The sequence below is a fragment of the Sinocyclocheilus anshuiensis genome, unplaced genomic scaffold, assembly GCF_001515605.1.
Source record: "Sinocyclocheilus anshuiensis isolate Anshui unplaced genomic scaffold, SAMN03320099.WGS_v1.1 scaffold112, whole genome shotgun sequence".
Lineage (NCBI taxonomy): Eukaryota > Metazoa > Chordata > Actinopteri > Cypriniformes > Cyprinidae > Sinocyclocheilus > Sinocyclocheilus anshuiensis.
In genome coordinates, this window is record NW_015557175.1 from 768,346 (window position 1) to 792,890 (window position 24,545).

General features: G+C 35.7%; 1 protein-coding gene across 2 annotated transcripts in view; it reads left to right on the plus strand.

The window, feature by feature from the left end:
- The first annotated feature begins 8,681 nt into the window (after positions 1–8,681).
- The window catches only part of LOC107678388 (ras and EF-hand domain-containing protein-like), a 32,678-nt gene continuing 16,814 nt past the window's right edge, over positions 8,682–24,545 (plus strand). Inside the window, exons 1-11 of one of the 2 annotated variants that reach the window (XM_016473628.1) lie at positions 8,682–9,074; positions 12,345–12,491; positions 16,247–16,337; positions 18,009–18,104; positions 18,897–18,974; positions 19,059–19,174; positions 19,907–19,975; positions 21,631–21,712; positions 21,891–21,952; positions 22,988–23,267; positions 24,265–24,399. In XM_016473628.1, the coding sequence (XP_016329114.1) occupies positions 8,749–9,074; positions 12,345–12,491; positions 16,247–16,337; positions 18,009–18,104; positions 18,897–18,974; positions 19,059–19,174; positions 19,907–19,975; positions 21,631–21,712; positions 21,891–21,952; positions 22,988–23,267; positions 24,265–24,399 (1,482 nt within the window). In that variant the 5' untranslated portion in view covers positions 8,682–8,748. Of the gene's footprint in view, positions 9,075–10,211; positions 10,605–12,344; positions 12,492–16,246; positions 16,338–18,008; positions 18,105–18,896; positions 18,975–19,058; positions 19,175–19,906; positions 19,976–21,630; positions 21,713–21,890; positions 21,953–22,987; positions 23,268–24,264; positions 24,400–24,545 lie in introns of those variants that run through there. The other variant, XM_016473627.1, reaches the window with a different exon arrangement.

Sequence of the window (24,545 nt, forward strand, 5' to 3'; positions counted from 1 at the left end):
ATATTTTACGGTTAGATAAGACAAAGTGGTTTTCATCCAAAATTGAATGCAATATGTGTGGTGAAAATTGAAAATGTCCACAATATCCAGTGTTTATCATACGTGGACAGTGGTCAAGGCTAAATGAACCCTGATCTCAGTATGACTGAGAAACTTTTGCAGTTTGAACATTTTGATCACCCGGATACAGAGTCTTAAGGGGTGGTGTGTTGCAGTGGTTAACGCTCAAGGCTGAAGACTGGAGGGTTTCTGGATCGATGCCCCTAAGAAGTGAGCTATAAGTCAACAGCACTGTGGCCTTGAGCGGGGCACTCAACCCCGGGTTACTCTAGGGGGCTCGTCCTTGTAATAAAACTCATGGTGTCATTCTGTGGTCACATGAAACTGCAGAAACAGCAGCCCTAGTTGAGTGCCAGTGAATTCTGTTAGAAATGCATTTTTTTAATATAAAAATTGACAGTGAAGACATGTATAATGTTAATTTTTCTTTTTTTTTTCAAGCAGTTTTGTTTTAAATTTTCTGTTCATTCAGGATCATGGTTTCCACAAAGCAGCACAACTGATTTCAACATTGATATTAATCAGAAATGTGTCTGTTAGAATGATTTCTGCAGGATCATGTGACGCTGAAGACTGGAGTAATGATGCTCACAGAATCACAGAAATAAATTACATTTTAAAATATATTCACATAGAAAATGGTTATTTGAAATTTTAATAATATTTCACAATATTACAGTTTTTTTGTCACACCACAGAACTATTACTAACAGCTTGTGCCAGCGCAAACAATCTTTTGGCGTTAAAAAAAAAAACGACTGTTAGGATTTAAAGACACGCATTGAAAAAAAAGTGGACACAGTTATTTTTTGCAGCTGACCTTATTGCATATGCATTGTATATCGCCTAATGGTAGAGAATCTGAGTTGTAACCCAAAGGTTGCAGGTACTGGCAGGGATTGTAGATGGGGGGAGTGAATGAACGGCGCCCTCCTTTACCCTCAATACCATGACTGAGGTGAGACACTGAACCCCAAACTGCTCCACTGGCGCTGCAGCACATGGCTGCCCACTGCTCCGAGTGTGTGTTCACTACTCACTGCTGTGTGTGTGCACTTGGATGGGATAAATGCACAAATTCCAAGGGACACCATACTTGGTCACACGTCACTTTCAGAAACAAAATTTATGGGAGGAGAGTATTTAAATGAATCACGCAACATGATTTACTAAGGTTTGCAGTAGTCATATTTGCTCCATTATTTGGTTGTGTCTGTGTTCTTTAATGTCAGTATATCAGCCTCAGAATCCCACTCCCATTGGTGCTTTTATGGGATTGCGCTCTCATGCTAATTTGCCTTGTTTAGTAAATCTGGCCCTAAGTGTACATTCATATACATTTTAACTAGGGCTGTCGAAATGAACACATTAATTGTGCAATACATTATTTCCAGTTTAATGCATTAAAAAATATTTTACGCAATTAAGGTAGCATCAGTTTTTTTTTCCTGGCATCCCTTTGGCTAGCGTTACAGTAGACTATATGAATGAACAGGGGCAAACTTAATCAATAAGCGAGGTAAGCGGTGCAAAACCATTTTTTTTATGTCTTCTTTTGTGATCCGAAAAAAAGCCTAATAAGGCTTTAGAACAGCATCAGGTTGACTAATTATTTACTTAAGTTGTGAGGAGGTAAATACACTATAAACTATGAGATAGAGAGAGCGAAAAGAGAGAGAGAAAATAAGAGTTAGGCAGAAAAAAGCACATAGTTATTATGTTGGGGCCCCATACCTGAAATTTGCTTAGGGCCCCCAAATCACTAAGTCCGTGTAAAAAGTCCTAACTGACCATAAAGAGTTGGGAGTGTCAGACTCGCGTCACTTGCATCAGGTTTTAAAGAGACAGCACTAAAGTGAAACCTGCCACAGTTTGTCATTAATGGAAATCAAAGAACAAAAGAAAAAGAGAAAAGAATCTTGATGCTGAAAAGCATTTTCAATTAATATAATAATATAATGTCCATTTTCCTTGTGAACTACCCACAAATAAAAACAATCAGTGATTTTACATTCCATTTTTTTAATAATTGTAACAAAATATCACGTTACAGTAATTAATTAGGGGTTTTAGTGCTTTAAAAATAAAATATATAACAGACACCAACATTTAAATTTAAAATGTAGGATTAATAATTCAGTAAAAGTAGATCGCTTGAAATATAATGCTTGTATACTTATATGAACACTCGCACGTTGCTTGCATTTCAAAGTAAGACTCTGTTGCAATGTTGCCTACAAAGTAGCTTCAGTACTGAATAGAGGACATCACATTCTAGCAGAGCCAATCCAGCCTATTACTTTCAAATTAGTCTTCTGATGTGGGGAGATTTGCTTTTCCTATAAGAGCCATCTTCACGTTTAAATCAGGATCTAAGAAAGCTTTTGTGCTCTGAACGACTCTTGGCTAAATATAAAGCTTTCAAAGTATAGTTGTATAGGAGATGGTGACGCACGTCAGCAGTCAGGAAGCAGTTTGCTATCATTGTCTCACGACGTCCAGGCTAGATGCCAGAATGTCCATTTGACTGAAGGAACATATCATGTGCAAGTCATTGCAGCACATAATGAACAACCTACAATATTTGTCTAGGGAATTAAGCACAACCTAAATACTTTGCAATGCCATTATATATATATATATATATATATATATATATAGTTATATATAGTTTTTTTTAAGCTCTGAACCAGGCCAGTATTATCTAACAAAATGTGACCCTGGACCACAAAAGCAGTCTTAAGTCGCTGGGGTATATTTGTAGCAATAGCCAAAAATACATTGTATTGGGTCAAAATTATAGATTTTTCTTTTATGCCAAAAATCATTAGGATATTAAATTAAGATCATGTTCCATTAAGATATTTTGTCAATTTCCTACTGTAAATATGTAAAAACTTCATTTTTGATTAGTAATATGCATCGCTAAGAACTTCATTTGGGCAACTTTAAAGGCGATTTTCTCAGTATTTTGATTTTTTTGAACCCTCAGATTCCAGATTTTCAAATAATTGTATCTCGGCCAAATATTGTCATATCCTAACAAACCATACATTAATGGAAAGCTTATTTATTCGAAAAATTGACACTTAAGACTGGTTTTGTGGTCCTGGGTCACATATTAAGTGGCACATGCTTAAGACTGGTTTTGTGGTCCAGGGTCACAAATGATTAGGCATACTCATACAATTAATTTTGAATTATTATCATAAATCACACACGCATTTGATATAATTATATTTGTCTGCACCATATAATAGAGCAGACCTGAGTAATTATGCTGAAAATTCAGTTTAAATTACATTTTAAAATATATTCAAAAAGAAAATAATTTAAATTTTAACAATATTTCACAATATCACAGTTTTTACTGTATTTAATTTTTTATCAAATACTTTCAAAATTCAATGCAAGAATGCAAGCTCTTACTGTACATTTTGGGCTACTTTTGCTTTGCACATAACAATGAAGCAGACAAATGGCATCAGGGAAACTCTGAATTGTAATAATATTTCACAATATTACTGTTTTTACTGTATTTTTTATCAAATATATTCAGTGCAAGAATGCAAGCTCTTACATTTTGAACTATAATTTGCTTTGTACATTAAACAGAAGATTTCATCCTAAAATTTGTCCCAGAGGAACTTCGAGTGGAAAAGCCTCTGATTTCAGTAAAACAAGCATGAGATAAAACATTCCCTGCGCCTGTGACACTCTCTAGGATAGTCTTACCTTCCAGGGAGAGGCTGGACTTCCTCAGATGCACTCATGGAGGCCAAAGGTGTTCCAGGGCAAAAGCAGCAGCGGCCAAACTCCAGCAGGAGAGGCGATAGGACGCGTCCGTCCTCAGACTGAGGTAGAAAGAGCACTAGTGTGAAGAGACTGGAGCTCAGAGAGACCCGGCACAGAGCAAGCCAGAGTCTGACACACATACAGACACACGCTGATGGAGAAATGTGCGTTCACACTCACACACGCATCCACACAGGAGTAAAGACAGTTCAGACGGACAGTTGCAGAGGTGTGGTGTGCATTGGGCTGCCCTCACTTATTCAGGCTGCACACACACACACACTCACTCACTCATTCACTCTCTCTCTCAAATGTTTTTCACGTACGGTATGAAGAGTGGCTTAGTCCAGAACATTGCCAGTCCAAGCATGGCAAGAGAGACACTGAGGCTTGTTGTCTACCTAACAGCATGGTCTCTCTCACTTTCAGTCTCACTCTTTTGCTCTCCATTTTCCCTCCCTCTCTTTATGTTTCATCCTTCCTTGCTATATCATACACATCTCTCCACCCCTGATGTCTCTCCCTTTCCTTCGGTTTCTGTGATTCGCTCTCATTTTGTTGGGCTGACAGATACTTTCCCTGCACTTATCACAATTTACCTTTTTCTTTGCTTCACCTTTGTTTTCACGATTTACAACTTTAATACAAATTTCATTTACAACTATACAATTTGGAACATATTCCATATATAAACATATTTGGTAACACTTTAGTATAGGGACCAATTCTCACTATTATGTTGCTTATTAGCATGCCTGTTATTAACATATTGGCTGTTACATATAAAGCACATATTCTGCATGACCATATTCTACATCCCTAATCCTACCCCACACCTAAACTTAACAACTACCTTACTAACTATTAATAAGCAGCAAATTAGGAGTTTATTGAGGCAAAAGTCGTAGTTATTGGTTTGTTAATAGCGAGAATTGGACCTTAAAGTGTGACCATATATTTAAACATACAAAAAAATGAAAAAGTATGACTAAATGAAGTCCATTACATTACTTTTATGTATGAATGTATGTCTGTATTTATTTATTTATTTATTTATTTTTTCTGTTTTAAAGTCTTATGCGCACCAAGGCTGCAATTACTTTAAAAACAAAAATATTGTGAAATATTACAATTTAAAATTAAAGTGTTTTCTGTTTGAATTTTTTATGTATTATTATAATTTTTTTTGCAGTGTAAGTCCTACAATTCCTGTTATTCCTGTGTGGTGAGGGGGACATATAATACATTTTTAATCATTTTAATAATCAAAAAATATATGTTTTTAATCATCAAATTTGCATTTTAACATTATTTTCATTACAACTATGTACATTTAACTCCAAAATTCTCATTAATGACAATTATCCTGTCTGGGCACAATGATTTTTGCAATTAAAATGAGCATATATTAAGCAAAAACTAACATTATCACATACAATTTTTCATAATTTCAATAATACATTGAATCCTATCTCACTGATGATCCAACGGTAGCTGCACGGATCTCAGGCTGCCTGGCGGACATCTCGGCATGGATGAACGAATATCACCTACAGCTCAACCTGGCAAAGACTGAGCTTCTTGTCTTCCCTGCCACTCCAACTCTACAGTATGATTTATGAAGAATCGCTTTATGTATCCCCAAATTGTGGGGATACATAAAAAATACATTTTTATCCAAATCGCTTTGGATAAAAGCGTCTGCAAAATGACTAAATGTAAATGTAAATGTACATTATTGTTTTATTTACATTAAATTAATTCCAATGAGAATTTTTGCTTTACTGCACACTATCATTCATTCATTTGTTTGTTTATTTATTTATTTGTTTGGGGGATTTTGTAATATTATGCAGACATGTTCTTGACAGTTTTTGTGAGATTGACTCTCCTCACTGTGACATACTAAAGTAAGTGTGATGCCCTGGCTTCAAGTTCAGCCATGCATGCCAGAAGTGCTCTTAGGTATTGATCAGAATATTAGAATTTTGTAACGCTATAATATGTTAATCTTAACAGAACAGCAAATGCATTAACACTTTCAAAGGTGGCAAGCACTATTTTTGACCCTCACTGATGCTGTGTTCAATGTGCATTTGAGCAGGAATGATGCATGAAATGATAGCTGACTCTACGTTTTTTTTAACTAGCCATTATCTACATCAAACCAATGTCAGATCTGAGCTGTCCAATTTATGCTACAGCACTGAGATGCGAAAGAATTCATGAAAAGAACAAGGTTCTTAAATACAGAGAATCTTTGTATGTTTAAGGGGTTTAAGTGCAGAATTATGTTTGGTTTTAGTGTAAAGATGCATAAGCACAACAGCAACTGAACAGATTAAATCATCATTATTAAATGGACAGTTGAGATGTTTGCAGATGCCAGTCACAGATGGTGCTGGCGTGTGGTGTGTTTGTGTGTTGTTTCAGTAGTTTTCTCCAGCTGTGCCTATCCTCTAATTTTCTGTCTTGCAGGTGCATGCCACTATGAGAGTCATTTAGGTGAGTTTGCTCAAGGGCAGTTTGTTTCAATTATGTGTGAACAGAGCCCAAAATGTAACTTATTTCATGCCATCAGTCATGGATTCATATTATTATTACTTTTGTCAAATTCATTTTACTGGATACCCACATACACGGGTTGTTTGTCTTAAATGTTTTGCCACCATCTAGTGTTTCGGGCATTAAACTGCATCATGGCATATTCAGTTTTTACCTTGCACTGCGTAAAGAGCCCACTGGCGTTGTTCTGTGAAGATGATGGTTGTTGCAACAGAGATTAATTTAAAAATCTTTCTGAGCACCTGCACATGATGTTAATCTTCTTGAAATCCTTATTATGAGACAAAAACATCAATACAAAGATAATAATAGCAAAAACAAGAGTGAAGAATAAGATCCCAGATCTTATTATGTTCTACAAATTGCAGAATATACCCAGATGGTCCTCACTAGTTGTGTGCTTGTCTCATGATCCAACCCCGCTGTTCTCCAAATCACTGAAGCGGTTTTAGATAGACAGTGTTGGAGATTCAACAGCTCATGCTGGTCTGATGAATTGGGATGGGGACGTCTGTGGAAAAACATGCGGTGGTAAAAAAGACATGATATTAATGTAAAAATATAAGGCACTTTTCACAAATTACATGAGGGTGAACATGCCAGATATATTAGATGAACCATATCTTTTCACATCATGCAAATAAATGAATTTACATACATTTTAAATAAATACACTTTTTTATTCTAAATAAATAAATTTGAAGTAAATATTTTTTAAACATTTTTCAAGCTCATTCACCCCTGATAACCAGATACTGTTTTAAAAAATGATCAAACAAATATTTTTTTATTTTTGTGCGAACTAATGTGTATTGTAGTCAGTGTTGGGGGTAACGCATTACAAGTCACGCGAGTTACGTAATCAGATTACTTTTTTCAAGTAACTAGTAAAGTAACGCATTACTTTTTAATTTACAAGAGAATATCTGAGTTACTTTTTCAAATAAGTAACGCAAGTTACTTTTTTTTTGCAATTTATTGACTGACAGCTTTCCTGTCCCCATGTTGAGAGAAATCAGATGTTACTGTAGTTCTAAAATAAATATGAATATGCATTAATTCAGGAGTAAGATGTTACTTTAGTTCTAGAATATATGTGAACATGCTTTAATTCATCTCACTCACAAAAAAAAAACAGATTCAGTATTCCTCAAAATGAATAAAAATAATGCAACTCAGAATATGACACAAACCTGCAATAATTAAATGTTAAACAACACAAATATCCTTTATGTATTTAATCCCATTCTATTAACCAATGTTTTTACTTCTGACCCTCGATGATCCAGTTCAACCGTACTAATAAGCACAAATTACTCTAGACGAACATTTGTGTCTTTTTTTATTGCTGAAGTGTGTTGAAATGTCTTCTTCTGCATTCTACTGTACGGACGTAAATGTACTTTCCCTCCAGCCTGAGGCTTATTCATTTCACTTTTGGTGTGAAAAGGCTTTTATATTTGCCAAAATATAACTTTTTTATTTGAAAAACAAACAAGCAAGCCCTGTTCAGATTTTAAAAGTAACGTAACACTACTTTCCATAAAAAGTAACTAAGTACCGTAATTAGTTACTTTTTTTATGGAGTAACGAAATATTGTAATGCATTACTTTTAAAAGTAACTTTCCCCAACACTGATTGTAGTTTATTAAGAACTGCCAATCAACAAGGTCCCAAACGTCTTTTGGTCCCTTACTGAGTGAGGCTAAATATGCTCCCCTGTTGCCCATTTTGCCATATTTTTAATTATAACATTCAAACTAAACATAATGTTTGCTTATTGCCAGAAAATAATGACACAAGTTTGTTAACTGTACTGAGAGATGTCGAAAATATTGTAAATGTGTTGCAACCATGGCGAACTTCATATAAAATTCATGTAAAATAAAATTAACTAGGCCTACTTTTTTAACTAATACTTTGTTCAGAAAAATAAAATCAAGATCGCATTTTTCTACTACCTTTTTCATGGAAATTGTCCAAATTGGGCAGGTAGGCCTGATACTGTACAAACCTCTGTAACATTGCGTTGTGTAGTATATCGGGCCTTTTAATGTGATCTCCAACAATTAAATGAATGCTAAACGTGAGTTTTCTTGTACTGTAATCAATATTTTATTCTCAGGTGTTTTTGAAGTATTTGAAGTACAAACTGAACGCCTTTAACAATAGAAGGAGCTCGTTTACTTAACGCAGTTTGTGTAAGGGGCGTTTATTCCACTCACTGAACTCAGAGAGCCAGTGTGCAAGCATGATACCACTAGGTCAACACGGTTTGAAAAGTCCCTCTCATAATGTTTGCTAAGTAACAAGTCTGTGGAACACTCATGGGGTCTGACGCGCAGAAGGAGAGACTCCGCGCGCTCTTCCACGCCTGTGATGTGGATCACTCAGGACGCATCGAGAAATGGGAGTTCGTCAGAATATGTTCCGAGCTGCGCGTCCGATCCACCGAGATAGACGCGCTCTTCGCCAGACTTGACACCGACAAAGACGGCACGATCAATCTGGAGGAGTTTATGGACGGGTTTGAGGAGTCACACTTGTTGAGGGACGAGGAGGAGATGAGCAGCGAACACGCCGGGGAGAGTTTCTCTGCCGCCTGGGAGGATTTTAAATCCCGCATGGGGGATCAGCTCAAATTCATCCCCAGGTAAAACACCTGGCTGTCTGTGCAGAAGCTGTCAGCTTACCCTAGTCAACAAAATCCTGAAGGAATGCGTGAATAAATTTGTACAGTACTCCAATTAAAAATTTACTTAAATGTATCTTTAAAGTTCCTAATGGGAATTCTTTAATAGGATCCCAACATAACAAAACTAAGTTGAGCTTTATTATTATTATTATTATTATCATTATTATTACATATGACTTCTCATAATATTCCTGACTATTATTGCGTTTAAAGGACATGTTTAAGGTTTAAACACTCCTCATTGCCTATTTTTATGAAAGCAGTATTTCGTAATAATGACATTCATTATCTATCTAACAAAAGGAATGAATAAGTGGGAAATTTTTGTGGGATTCCCATTGGAATTTCTATTGGAATTTGAAATCAATCTTAAAATATCATAATGGAACATTTCTTAATGGAAGTTCTTAAGTTTTCATAGGAATTTTTCTTCTAACATGATTACTTTTAAAAGTAACTTTCCCCAACACTGATTGTAGTTTATTAAGAACTGCCAATCAACAAGGTCCCAAACGTCTTTTGGTCCCTTACTGAGTGAGGCTAAATATGCTCCCCTGTTGCCCATTTTGCCATATTTTTAATTATAACATTCAAACTAAACATAATGTTTGCTTATTGCCAGAAAATAATGACACAAGTTTGTTAACTGTACTGAGAGATGTCGAAAATATTGTAAATGTGTTGCAACCATGGCGAACTTCATATAAAATTCATGTAAAATAAAATTAACTAGGCCTACTTTTTTAACTAATACTTTGTTCAGAAAAATAAAATCAAGATCGCATTTTTCTACTACCTTTTTCATGGAAATTGTCCAAATTGGGCAGGTAGGCCTGATACTGTACAAACCTCTGTAACATTGCGTTGTGTAGTATATCGGGCCTTTTAATGTGATCTCCAACAATTAAATGAATGCTAAACGTGAGTTTTCTTGTACTGTAATCAATATTTTATTCTCAGGTGTTTTTGAAGTATTTGAAGTACAAACTGAACGCCTTTAACAATAGAAGGAGCTCGTTTACTTAACGCAGTTTGTGTAAGGGGCGTTTATTCCACTCACTGAACTCAGAGAGCCAGTGTGCAAGCATGATACCACTAGGTCAACACGGTTTGAAAAGTCCCTCTCATAATGTTTGCTAAGTAACAAGTCTGTGGAACACTCATGGGGTCTGACGCGCAGAAGGAGAGACTCCGCGCGCTCTTCCACGCCTGTGATGTGGATCACTCAGGACGCATCGAGAAATGGGAGTTCGTCAGAATATGTTCCGAGCTGCGCGTCCGATCCACCGAGATAGACGCGCTCTTCGCCAGACTTGACACCGACAAAGACGGCACGATCAATCTGGAGGAGTTTATGGACGGGTTTGAGGAGTCACACTTGTTGAGGGACGAGGAGGAGATGAGCAGCGAACACGCCGGGGAGAGTTTCTCTGCCGCCTGGGAGGATTTTAAATCCCGCATGGGGGATCAGCTCAAATTCATCCCCAGGTAAAACACCTGGCTGTCTGTGCAGAAGCTGTCAGCTTACCCTAGTCAACAAAATCCTGAAGGAATGCGTGAATAAATTTGTACAGTACTCCAATTAAAAATTTACTTAAATGTATCTTTAAAGTTCCTAATGGGAATTCTTTAATAGGATCCCAACATAACAAAACTAAGTTGAGCTTTATTATTATTATTATTATTATCATTATTATTACATATGACTTCTCATAATATTCCTGACTATTATTGCGTTTAAAGGACATGTTTAAGGTTTAAACACTCCTCATTGCCTATTTTTATGAAAGCAGTATTTCGTAATAATGACATTCATTATCTATCTAACAAAAGGAATGAATAAGTGGGAAATTTTTGTGGGATTCCCATTGGAATTTCTATTGGAATTTGAAATCAATCTTAAAATATCATAATGGAACATTTCTTAATGGAAGTTCTTAAGTTTTCATAGGAATTTTTCTTCTAACATGACACAAAAACTTGGACAAAACACACGCGCACAAATATTTTAACATTCAAAGTCCTAATTATTATGAATATTCATAAAATTCCAGTTGATTATGATTTTGAGTTGGACAAAATCTCTTTATCTAAGCTTAAATGTCTTGAAAAATATTTATTAATATTTATTTATTAGTAATACAATATATATATATACACACATACATGTAGTAAAATAGTATTTGTTAATATAATTATACTATATATATAAACAATTATTTTTGTTTTAAATTGTTTATATATTTTATTTTATTAGTATAATTATTATTATTGTTAAGAACATTTTCCACTATAGAGAGCCTTCTGTTTAATGGAAAGTATCTTCATGCTTCATTTTTAAAAGTGTATGATCAGGAAGCAGCTGTTCTGTGTTTGGCAAATACACTTTGGGTAGACTGAACTAAAATTACTGAACATATCTGCATAATGTAGGTTGAAAGGTCAGTGCGGCTGAAAAATCAAAATAATAGAGTGCCACATTTCAAACTTACAATATACCATGTTACAATAACTAAATATATCTGATCTATCTGGTTATCAGTCTGTGCAAATATCCGATCAGGGACACCACTAACCATTTACCATAATCTACAGGTATCCAGAAATACATAAAATGATTTCCATAAATGCTAATAAATTGTTGAAAGAATCTTTGTTTATGCTAATTTTCTTTCTTGAGAAGTTTTATTTGTTTCATATATGTGATGAGCTTTGACGTTCTTGACGATCATTCAAATCATGAAATCTCCCCATGCGTTTTCATTTCCCAGCTTTTTAATAGTTCAGGTCATGAGACCTTTAGCTTTTGGTTCTCGTTCAAATGAAGTTTGATGTATCTCAAGACAGGTCGGTGGAGTTGATTCTAGCCAGAGGCTTGACATGAGACACATCACTGTCACGTCACGCTCAAGTCGACAGAACATTGATTAGTCATAGACTATCAATACCTCTCTTATTTCACTCATCTGCCATAGCATTTGATGACACAAGTGCTACTTCATGAAAGAGAACAGCAAAGTCATGAGGCTCAGACACATGCAGTTATTCACAACCTGGCACCATCTTTTTCAGGTCATGCTAGTGATGTACTAAACTCCATTGGATTGAATAATGTCTGTAAACACATGATTGTCCTTAAGCTGAACCCTGCTTTATTTAATCGTGTTTCTGTTCTAATCAACATTAATGGGTGTGTTTTAATGGCTTGGTGTTGTTTTATGTGTGTAGGATTGACCAGGTATCAACCCTGTACCAGAACATCAGTTTGACGGAGCCCAGAATCGTCCCTCAGTATGAAAGAGTTCTTCTCAGCTTCATCAAAGAGATCCGAATACTGAACACAGAAATGGAACATCTGGCACTTGCTGTAAAGAGGTACACAAACTCCTGCACATACAGTACATACATACTCATGTGGCCACCATGTTTTCTTCACCGTACTTTCCATACAGGAGTTTAGAAACTGGGTGGAGTTCAAATCTTTAGAGTTTCTTCAGAAATTCCTTGCAGCATCTTTGTATCAAGAACCATTTTTGGTTGTTTAGGGTTCTTGAGTTGCTCTCTGGTAGTAACCGATTACATGTAATCTGGATTATGTAATCAGATTCCTTACAAGTACTTGTAATTAGATTACATTACTTTTTAAAATACTCATAATTACAAAATACTCACAAAATGGCAGTAAATTCATAATTTATTGATTCTTCCTAATTCTTTTTTTTATCATTGTAATGAATCAGTCCACTGAAGGCAAGCGTAGTGAAGAACCCATGTGCAGTTTATTCAAACAAGGTGAAATCCAAAATACAAACATAATCCAAGACTAGAAACACAGACTTGACTTGACGAGGCATAAACAGACTAGACTCACCGACAGCTCGTTACAACATCAATACACGACAAGGCACAATGGGAACATGATGGCTACTTATAGCAGACAAGGAGGGTCACATGACATGAACAAACCAATGGGGAACAAGACACATGACTAAGACTACCAATCAGAACATGACACATACACAAGGCAGAGATACATGAGGGCAAGGGAAGCATGACACTGACAGCATGAAACAATTACAAAATAAAAGACATGGAAAACATGAACATGAACATGAAACAAAATCCAAACACCAAACCCTACATTACAATCTTTTAAATGTTATTTTCTTAAAATCACTTATATAAGTGTTCTGTGGAATTGCACAGACAGTTTTGTGGAATTGAACAAATAGATTATTAAGCAGCATATTAACAAATTAAATATTTAATATTTTTAGTGCTTTATTTTGATTGGTTTTATTTTAATATTATTATTTTTTATTTTTTTATTTATCATGTTTAAAGATTTCATTAATTAGCTTAATCGATTTACAGACTCCCTGCAGTTCCTTCACAAACCCCATTTTGGGAAACCCTGATGTAATGATTTTAAATGCACTTCATCTTGTTGATAACAAAGAATGGAATAAATTCTCTTTTCTTCATATTTTATATCAATATGGTGCAAGATTGTCCAATTCAAATCAATGTGATAATGAGTTGGGTTAAAAGTAATCTAAAAGTAATCAAAAAGTAGTCTGATTATATTAGCCATAATTTGTGTAATGTAATAGATTGCGTTACTCACTACATCTTTCAATATTTAGTAATGGACTACAATTTGTAAGTAATCTACTGCATATGGTTCTGTGAAGATGAAATGTGATGCTACATTTACAGTTTCTTCAGCTCAGTGTGTTGATTTCTGGGTCATTAAAAGGGTCATATGATGCTATTTTCAAAGCTCATTATTTTGTGTATTGGGTGTAATAGAATATGTTAGCTTTAATTTTCAAAAATGTCATTATTTTTCACATACTGTTCATTATTGCAGATCCTCTATGCACAATCTTTCTAAAACGCGTCGATTTCTACAAAGCCCCTCCTTCTAAAAGCGCAGTGTGCTCTGATTGGCCAGCTGACACAGAGCATTGTGATTGGCTGAACATCTCAAGCGTGTGTTGGAAATGTAATGCCCCTTACCATAATCGTGAGCTTTAGCTTCCAAAGCAATGATAAGAACAGTTAATAATGCCGTCAGTTTTATTATATCACAATGGGCTCTACTTGAGCGTCCAGTGTGAAGCAGAACATGTAGTGAATCATGTTTGTCGTCTTTTCACCGCCAGTTATATTCAGAGAACAGAGGATACTACATTTGTAAACATAAATCCATCTCTGTCTGCACTTGTGATCGTAAGAACGACAAACAGTAAGCATTACTCTACACTTCACCAAACTCAGCATTTGAACAGTCAATAGCAAATTATAAAACTTACTTACAGGCTATGATTCAGAAGCGCCAGATTGTCCGAGCAAAGTTGGAATTGCCCCATATTTTAGAAACAGCCTTTCTGCACAACCAGCCTTGTACACTCAAACATTTGGGTTGTGCTGTTCTGGAACAGTGTTGTAAATAAATGTTAACCACTGACTCCTAATTGCGTCCACTTTCGGAAAGGCCAAAAAAAGTGCCTTTGCTTCCGCATGGCATGGCGGCAACAACACTACTGCCATACCTGAAACCATGCCTTCTTGCTTTGCGTATCCATTTGGGTGGTATTATGCAAATATTTCCACATAGTGACGTAGATATGTGAGGCGTTTTCGGCCGGTCTGGATCAGCCTTCTCTTTTAGACAGAAAAATTCCTTTTGTGGGAGACTTTGAGCTCTGTAACTTTGCCGATCTTATACATGCACAAACAGCTACAAAACACACTAAAGTAAAAGGAAAACATGCAAACGCATCATATGACCTTTTTAAAGGAACAGTACATAGATTGTTATCTATATGACATTTTTTGGCCTTGAACACACACGAAGAACTTCAAAAGAGAACTTAAAATGGTTAAAAACTTAAATGAATACTTCACCCAGAAATGAAATTCTGTCATATTGGAAATTCTGAAATTGAAATTCTGTCTTTAGTCCTATTCGGACAGGGTTTAAATGGAGAGGTGGGCTAAAGTAATTATTACCAGAGCTTCTCAGTGATTGTAGTCCAGTTCGAATGTGCCTTCTCAGTAATCATCATACGGACAATGCCAGTGAAGATTATGAAGATTACCGGCAGCCATATCACCCTGTAGCCCAAGCCTGGTTGCCCACTGAAGCTAAGCAGGGCTGAGCCTGGTCAGTACCTGGATGGGAGACCTCCTGGGAAAACTAGGTTGCTGCTGGAAGAGGTGTTAGTGAGGCCAGCAGGGGGTGCTCACCCTGTGGTCTGTGTGGGTCCTAACGCCCCAGTGTAGTGATGGGGACACTATACTGTCAACAAGCACCGTCCTTCGGATGAGACGTTAAACCGAGGTCCTGACTCTCTGTGGTCATTAAATATCCCAGGATGTCTTTTGAAAAGTGTAGAGGTGTGACCTCGGCATCCTGGCCAAATTTGCCCATTGGCCTCTGATCATCATGGCCTCTTAACAATCCCCATATCTGCTAATTGGCTTCATCACTCTGTCTCCTCTCCACAATTAAGCTGGTGTGTGGTGGGCGTTCTGGCGCACTATGGCTGCCGTCGCATCATCCAGGTGGATGCTGCACACTTGGTGGTGGATGAGGAGATACCCCCTGACAATGTAAAGCGCTTTGAGTGCCTAGAAAAGCGCTATATAAATGTAATGAATTACATTCTAGGTGGTGGGACAAGTTTGTGGTAAACCTCAAGTGTTTTCTGCATACAACGACGCATAACATTCAAATCAAAAAGAAGGTCAAAAGCACTTGTTAGAGGCACGAAACTTGTGTAACTGAGATTTCTTATACCGTGCGAATTGGCCATTAATATTATAGACCTGCTGTGGTAAAATTACATTACTTCATCTACCCTTGTAAAACTAATCCCATCTGAATAGTGCTATATTATCATATATTGTGAACCAAACCTGTATGACTTTCTTTCTTCTGTGGATATATATATATATATTTTCTGTCCATGCAATGGAAGTCAATGGTAACCAAAACTGTTTGGTTACCAACATTCTTCAAGAAACCATTCTTCCGTTTTTTGTTCAATGGAAGAAAGTAAGAGAATTGTGTATTACTGCATATGTGACGGCCAATGTGTGTTCTGCTGCTGTTTGTTCAGAGCTCAGGATCAGACGGCTATACAGCTGAGTGAGATGGAGGAAGAGTTGGATCACCGCATCCACACCGCAGAGAGAAACACACGTCTACAGGTCAGGAGACAAACACAAGATTTGCCTAATTTAACATCAGGAGTAATATACATATATACATAAAAAATATGCATTTACTTGAAAAGTGTGTGTGTGTGTGTGTGTGTGTGTGTATACTGTATATGTATGTTTTTTCATTTATATTTATTATTAAGCATAATTTACTTTATTTCTTTATTTATTAGTTTTTTTGCAAATTCACTGATGAGCTAAAGAAAAAAAACTTAATTCTAGATATATTCTCTCTCTAATTTGTTTCTTGTTTTATGCATGTTTAATTATTTTAATTTGTTTTACTTGAAAACATGACCATTTCTATGTCGCAGTATCTCCACACACACTGAAATCTCATTTCACTTTCAGTTAAGGCAGAAAAAGTACCTAAATTATCCACCCATGACCCATCATTAAGAGAAACTATTTGCACTGTAAATACCATCCGTCATAAACGTCTGTAACAGCACTTGATATTCTCTCATGTACTGAGCATCTGGTGCTCATAAACTGAATATAAATGCAGTATGCAAAATGTTTATTTTATAGAACAGGTGCGGTATAGATCTTAGGGCTCTTTACCATAATGATAAATCACATTATTCATCACATTTAATACTACTGTTACTGTGCAACACTATTGATTACATAATATTATTCTTTATTGTGATCAAACACACAACAAGACATTTATAACAAAATTACTTCATATTATTTTGACAATTCATTGAGTAATCCAGTTAGATGCAGTATGCTGAAACTTTATTATTCTTAAAATAAAATAAAACTTCTTCAAAATAATAAGTAAAATAAATGGCACCTTTCTAAGTATGATTTGTAGTGCATGTTTATCTTAAAGGGACTGTGCTGATATGAAATACCAAACATTTTAATGTTTTTTTTTTGCAGGCATCCCTCAGTTCAGAAATATTTTCTTTTTCATTGTCACTGTAATCAAAGATGAAAACTGTAATTGATTATATATTACTTTAGTGCTTGTATTCATATCGTTTCTATGGATACAGCGCTCTATTTATTGTGAGTTAGGAGTTGATATAGGCAGCTGTAAGTGAACTGGCACAGCTGTTTGCTGTGATCTGGGATCCAGCCAATCATGTGAGTGTCTTGGATCACATTCAAGGCTTAATTTATCCGTGACATCACATTTTAGTGCAGACAGTCTTGCGTTTGTTCTTGTTCCTTACGCTGTTCCTTATCTCAGACCCGTGTTCCATGACTTGTCACATTATGTAATGTGAAATGAACTGACTGTTTGTTCAACAACACCTGTTCAAGTTCCTGTGAAAAGTAAAAAGCATTTGTATCCATTAGTGCACTGACATTCCTAAACCTTTTGTTACCTTAATTGTCTTGATCTAATGTTTTATAGAGTATCTTCTGTACAGAGCTTTTTAGGTGTCTCATTTTAATATTTTATATTAAAAAATATCTATTTTGACTTGTTTGCAACCATGCAGTCATCATTTCAGCTTATCACAACACATTTGGAATTTAAAAAAAAATTTTATCACATTATTTTTTATCATATTTTATCTTTTTTTTTTTCAGTTTTCACTCATGATTTTACCATTTTAGTCCTTTTTTGTTTTATAAATGTTATAAAATGTCAAGATTTATAATGTTTAACACTAATGTATGGACTCTGTTCTTTTATAGGAGTCTAAAAAAGCTGAGGCAACTCTGAGCAGTATGAAACACCAGTACGAGTCTCAGATATGCGAACTTCAGCAGAAGATACAGACTCTGCAGATGGTGACTGACTCATGATTTATAATAACAATGAGCTTATATAGATTTGTAGATATAAAAGTTGGTTTAGAAAGATGGGGTTTAAAAAACAATTAATATTCAGTAATGTTATTGATTTGACTGCACTCATACTGAATTGACTGGAGCTAAATAAGGACACTGTTGTCTTCTGTAGAGCTGCATTTGAAGCTGTTTCATAACTGATGAACTTTGCAGCACTGACACAGTTACTGAACTTATTCAAGCTGAATAATGACACTATTATCTTCTGCAGAGCTGCTTAAAAGCTGAATCAAATTAGTTTCATAAGTGATGAGCTCTGCGACATCGACGCTGTTATTTAGCTTAATTGAAACAACATTCAACTGACTTAAGCTCAATAATAATGTTATTGACTTCTGTAGAGCTGCTTATAGCCGAACTGAACTTGTTTAATAATTGATGAACATTGACACTGTTATTGAACCGAACTGAATTAACACTGAACTGACTTAAGCCGAATATTGACACTGTTGTCTTCTGTGGAGCTGCTTTATAGTTGAACTGATTTATTTCATAATTGATGAACTTGCAACATTGACACTTAATGAACTAAATTGAACACTGAACTAAATTAAAGCTGAATAATGCCACTATTCTTTATAGCTAAAATTTAATTTGTTTTAGAATCGATGAATTTTGCAACATTAACACTGTTATTTTCTTGTTTATTACTGTGAAGCTGCTTTGAAACAATCTGTATTGTATAAAGCGCTCTTTTTAAAAAAAGATGTATTTTTTTTATTATTATTTTAGATCGAAAACCAAAACAGGAGTATCAGCCTCAAAGAGGAAACCTCAGCACTGAAACGACAGAACAACGAGCTATTGCTGGTATGACTCCTTTTTGAACCTGTAGACCATTGAAATTGTGTATGATATTATATCATGTGTTTTTGTCTTGTGTCCCTCTTTCAGCAAAATCAGAAGTTGAAACAGGAGCTTTTGGAGTCCCACACTAATATTGCGTTCTTGCAGAGTGAGCTGGACTCCCTTAAGAGTGATCTCACAGACCAAAGCATCAACTTTGAACGGTATGGACCGTGTGTGTCACAGTTGACTTAGTTATTGATGAATATGTAATAACCCTTTGGATTCAGATCTTCAGACCAGGAATTTCTAAAAAGCCCATCAAATATGTACTCTGAAGTAACCCAGACTGTCTCTTCTGACTCAGTCTGACACTCCCAGCTGGATGTGTAATGTCAATAACGTGTCAATTTCCCTGCATGATGGCTGTGAGCAGCTGTAAACCAGTTTTGTGAGTGTTTGCAGTGCTGACATCATCCGAGCAGGATATCCTGGTGTCACGCGTCACACTGCACAGGAATGTCTGAACCTTGTCGCCTAGTAACTGCAAAACAGAGTGCAGTTTACCTGTGTGTGAGTGTCCCAGCATTAGTATAATGAGTGTTACGGTGTAAAAATGTTGTCAGGTTACCCAAATATTTAATGACTGATCATCAACCTGAGGACATTAGGTGAAACCAACGAAAGCTATGACAGATTCGAACAGTAGAAAAAGCTGCTTAAGATAGATGAAACTGGTAACACTTTAGTATAGGGACCAATTCTGACTATTAACTTGTTGCTTATTAGCATGCATATTACTAGAATATTGGCTATTTATTAGTACTTGTTAAACACGTGTTAATGCCTTATTCTGCATGACCATATTTTAGATACCATGATCCTATACGTTAAGATTAACCCTAAGGTTAATGTTTAGGTTCATCCTAAATATGTCGATCTGTGTGTTTGTACAGAGATGAGGCTCTTATGAAGTGCTTCTCCGAGGAGAGAGGGAACCTGGAGAGACAGATCGAGGTGCTTCAGTGAGTTGAACACAAACAGCACTTCATTGTAGAAGCTCTTCGTGCTAACACCAGATATGCCTTCAAATAGTTTGTTTTTTATATAACGCTGCTTCTAAGCCATTTTGAGATAGATTCACTTGCAGGTTCTTTGAGAAATCAGAAAAACAAATCAAAACACACATTCAAACCGGAGATGGAGTCCAGCAGCCAGATGCACTTACAAGGAACTTTGAGACTTATTAAGGTCAAAAACTGAGGAGAATTAATTCAATATTTACACGTCTTCCAATTTTAATCCCAAGCATCTTTAAATACAATCAATTCCAAGTTTAATTTCTTATTGCATCTCCATTCAATTTTTTGAACACATTAATGACTTAAATGAGCTTTCACACTTGTTTACCCAGCATCTTGTTCCATTTTCACACTGTACATACTTTGTCCTGTGCTAATAAGAACCATGATAATGAGTAGCCATGGTTGAAGATTTTACACTGCACATCTGTTATTGAAATGGCTGTTTCAATAACATACACGTGCCATATACATTCACTCTCGTTGTCTTGCATCTTCTGAAGCATACTAAAAACAAAGACAAACCGTAAGTGTCACGTGTATGTTCCGGTTTGCCCTTATTTGGTTCTTCCTGTGTCCTGTCCTCATTGGTTATCATTTGTGTCCAGCTGTGTTTCATTGATTGTTAATTTGATTCCAGGTGTGTCTCCTTAGTCCCTCGTTATCCTGTGTTTAAAAGCCCCAGTCCTTTCAGTTAGGTTTTTGTCGGTTCTACTTGTTGATGTCTTCTGCTACGTGTGTCTGCTCCTGGTTCCCTTGGTTCAATTAAACGGCTTCCATGAGTTCCTGTGTTTTCCCCGTTGCTGAATGTATTCAATTCCATGTTAAATTCCAAGTGTTCTCCAGCGTCTCCTCGTTCCAAGCCTCCCCGAGTGTAGTATGACAGTAAAAAAACAGAGAACAGTATTTGCTAATATTTCAGAAAGTATTATTTAGATTCTGAAGTGTTCTAAAATTATTAAATACATTTAATATTTAATCATTAATATTTTACATTACTTCTGCAGGAGTGAAGAAAAATGTGTGCTTTCATTTTAGGCAACACAGCAGAAGCTAGAATTATACGTAGGGTTTGCTTTTTTATATTTGCAACTTTATATCTTACAATTGCCTTTTTTAAAAGCAATTTTCTTTTTTAAACTTTTTAATGCATTTTTAAATGCATGTAGCCATGTGGCCTGACCGTTAACCTACTCATGAAACTTGTCATTTCAAAGAATGATAATGGGATGAATTTGTTTTCCAGCGATTAACATGAAAAAGTTAACAGATGCCTTGTGCTCCTCTCTGCTTAGTGTTAATAATATGGTCTTGCACAGATGGTTATTACCTACCAGACTAATGACAGTTTCACTCCCTCTGTATCTGTGAGATCTTTCAACTTCTAACATGTAACCAAAGCCAATGCAGCAATTAATCACAGCTTCATATAAGTGTGAAGAGCCTTGCTAACGCTGTCTATTTTAAGAGACACGCAGCGTATCCATCCATCCATCCAGTTTGTAAGAGGCTTGATTTTCTGAAGGTGCTGACTGCATCAGAGTAAAATGAAGCTGCTACTTTGCAAAATGATGTTTCTGCTGTTTCTTCATGTCCAGGGCAGCGAACAGAAAGCTCCATGACAGTAATGACAGTCTGCGTGTGGCGCTGGAGAACAGTCAGAGCAAGAGTAAGACACAGGTAAGAGCCTCCTGTGTCCAGAGCCTTTCTTTACTGTAGATGCTCTTGTAAAATGGATTAAGCTATTTGAGAGCAATGTTTGCTGATCAGGCTTATACTTTGATGGCTGTGTGTGTTTTTATAAGAGGTGTGGATTAGGGTTTGAGTTTACATTTGACGTGATCTTTTTCTCTTACAGCGTGTTAGTGGGATCTCACCTGGAGTTTACATGAGCACCAGAAAGACTCTTATTCTTGATCGGTAAGAGTTGAGGTCTAAATATTCGGATGTTGATCACACTTTCTAAACTCGTTTCATTAGTAATTCACTGCATTAATTTAGCCCAAATATACAGACTCCATTTAAAATCTTTACTTGTGCTTTATTGCTGTCTGTATTTATTTTTTTTTATTGATGCACCAATATTTAAATTTCAGCCAATAAAACAAACTAAAATAGTTTTAATGTTATGGCTGAAAACTGATAAATGGCAAATATTGAAATTCTGTACTATTTTGTCAAAATAAAGTAAAAATAAAACATAAGTGCTAAAATGAGGTGAATTTAAGCATCGCATGTACAGTATGAAAAATGAGTATTCATTTTGAGATTTACATATGAGTATTAGGGTTGCAAAAAGGTGGAAAATTTCCAGTAAATTTCGGAAACATTCCAGAAATTTTGGAAACTTTCCAGGATTTTTTGGAATATTCCAGGGATTTTTGGAAAGTTTCCGGAAACTTGCCGGAAATGTTCTACCCCTTTGCAAAGTATTATTTAATTATTAGTGTCTTTCAAAAATGTGAAATTTTGTGTGTAAATTAATTTTAAATTAATTTGATTTGTTTTCAGTTTTTAGGAATTTTGGTGTGTGTTTTTGCCATTATTACTATTTTATTTAGTATGTCTATAGTTGTTTTTGTTGTTGTAAATGAGAAATCAGGGTTAACACTGACTGATACAATAAATAAAAAATAAATCTCACACATCGCCTGATAATCAATATAGTATAACCAATATATTGTATTTAATATAGAAGTTTGAAATATAGATAATCAATTGATATAATGTTTGCTATTCTAAATTGACAGTGACGAGGTCATTGCAATATCTGCATACTGAATTATGATTGGTTTGATAACATCCTTTACATGGCTAAGACAGTGTCACATTGATTCTGACAGTCAGCAAACTGACTTTTCACTTGTATACAGAACTAAATCCTAAAGCTAATGCACAACTATTCCCTTCAGGAAATGCAAATCTGTGATGTTGACCCTCTGAACACTTCCATAGGTGCTGTAACACGTGCGTGGACAAGGACTTTGATCAGTTTGGGCTGATGGAGGGTCTGCGCAGACCGAGCTGTGATTCTCTGGCTCTGGCCCTGTGCGACCCCATGCGCAGACGCAGCTGTGAGGAAGACAGTCTTCCCGACAGCTGCGTGGACAGCGGCATGTCTACCCTGCGCTCAAATAACGGCTATGATTATGAGCATGAGAGAACTTCCTGTCCGAGTCCTGAGCAAGCAGCGGACAGCAACACCACTGTGTCTGGAGACACATCAGATACAGAGGTATGATGTCAGTAAATCAGACCGACCAATCAGACACTACAGACAAGGTCACTTTTCTTCAGTTATGTTTTTCATGTAATTTAGAACATTTTACACCCTTGTGAAAAAGATGTACATTTTAGCAGACTTTTAAAAAGAGCATTTATTATGGCATTGATATAGGCCTACTTTAAAAGAATATTCTTAAGTGTGAATTGAATTGAATGTTTTGAATGTGTTGAAATGTGTTCTGCTGAATGTACTGACAAGCATTTATATTAAACTAAAATATACTTTAATTTCATTGCTATTGAAACTTGTATGCCATGTATTTAAATATATTTGTAATTATTCATAAAGATGACATTGAAATTTAGTACTTGTAAAATATATGAACACATTACAGTTAAAATTATAATCAAGTACTTTACATGTGCTTTAGTATGTTAGTCACATCAAAATAATATAAAAACAAAGAAAAATAAGTGTTCTTTAATGAACAAAAGATTATTAAAACAATTATTTTGAATGTTTTTTTTTTATTTTATTTAAACTTTTAATTTAACAGTATGACAAATACACCATAAATGCACATTTAGTGCAATTAAGCGTAATTCTTTTTCATAAAGTGAAGAAAAATACTAGTAGTTTCCTACGCATTCCTGGTCCACGTTACACAGTCCAAATTCGTCCCTGACAAGCAATAAAAACGTTCTATAACTCATGTAATGAATAGAAAAGGTCTCACACTGTTGTGACAGTAGATCTTCATTAGCAGCAGTCATAGACTTTCTTTAGGTAATTGTTATGAGCGATTGTGATTATTTGATCACTTTTTTTATATAATGAATGTGATTTTTTTAACACTGAAGAATAAAAGCTTCTTGAGAATAAAAAAGGCAAATATGAACGGGTAATGAATAATTCAAAGGCATCTCTCTGTGTACTTAACATGCTGTCATTTCTTTATCAGTGAGACTCAGACTAATGTTTTAAAGTAAGCTGTGTGCTCTCACAGGTTCTAGAAGAACGAGAAGAGGCTGCTATCGGGTCGGACAGCGAATCCGTTCTGAGCTGGACTCTTTCACAGCCTGCTCAGAAAAGCGACGTTACTGCTTCAGGGAAGAAATGCCTCTCTGCCATCTTCACAGAGGTACTGAATTCACCTTCCAGAAGTGTCATAAAGCCTTAAATTTGACCCACGGCATTCTAAATCCTGAACTCAAACAAATCTCAGTTCTAAAGCCCAAGTGTGTGTGTGTGTGTGTGTGTGTGTGTGTGTGTGGTGTGTGTGCGGTG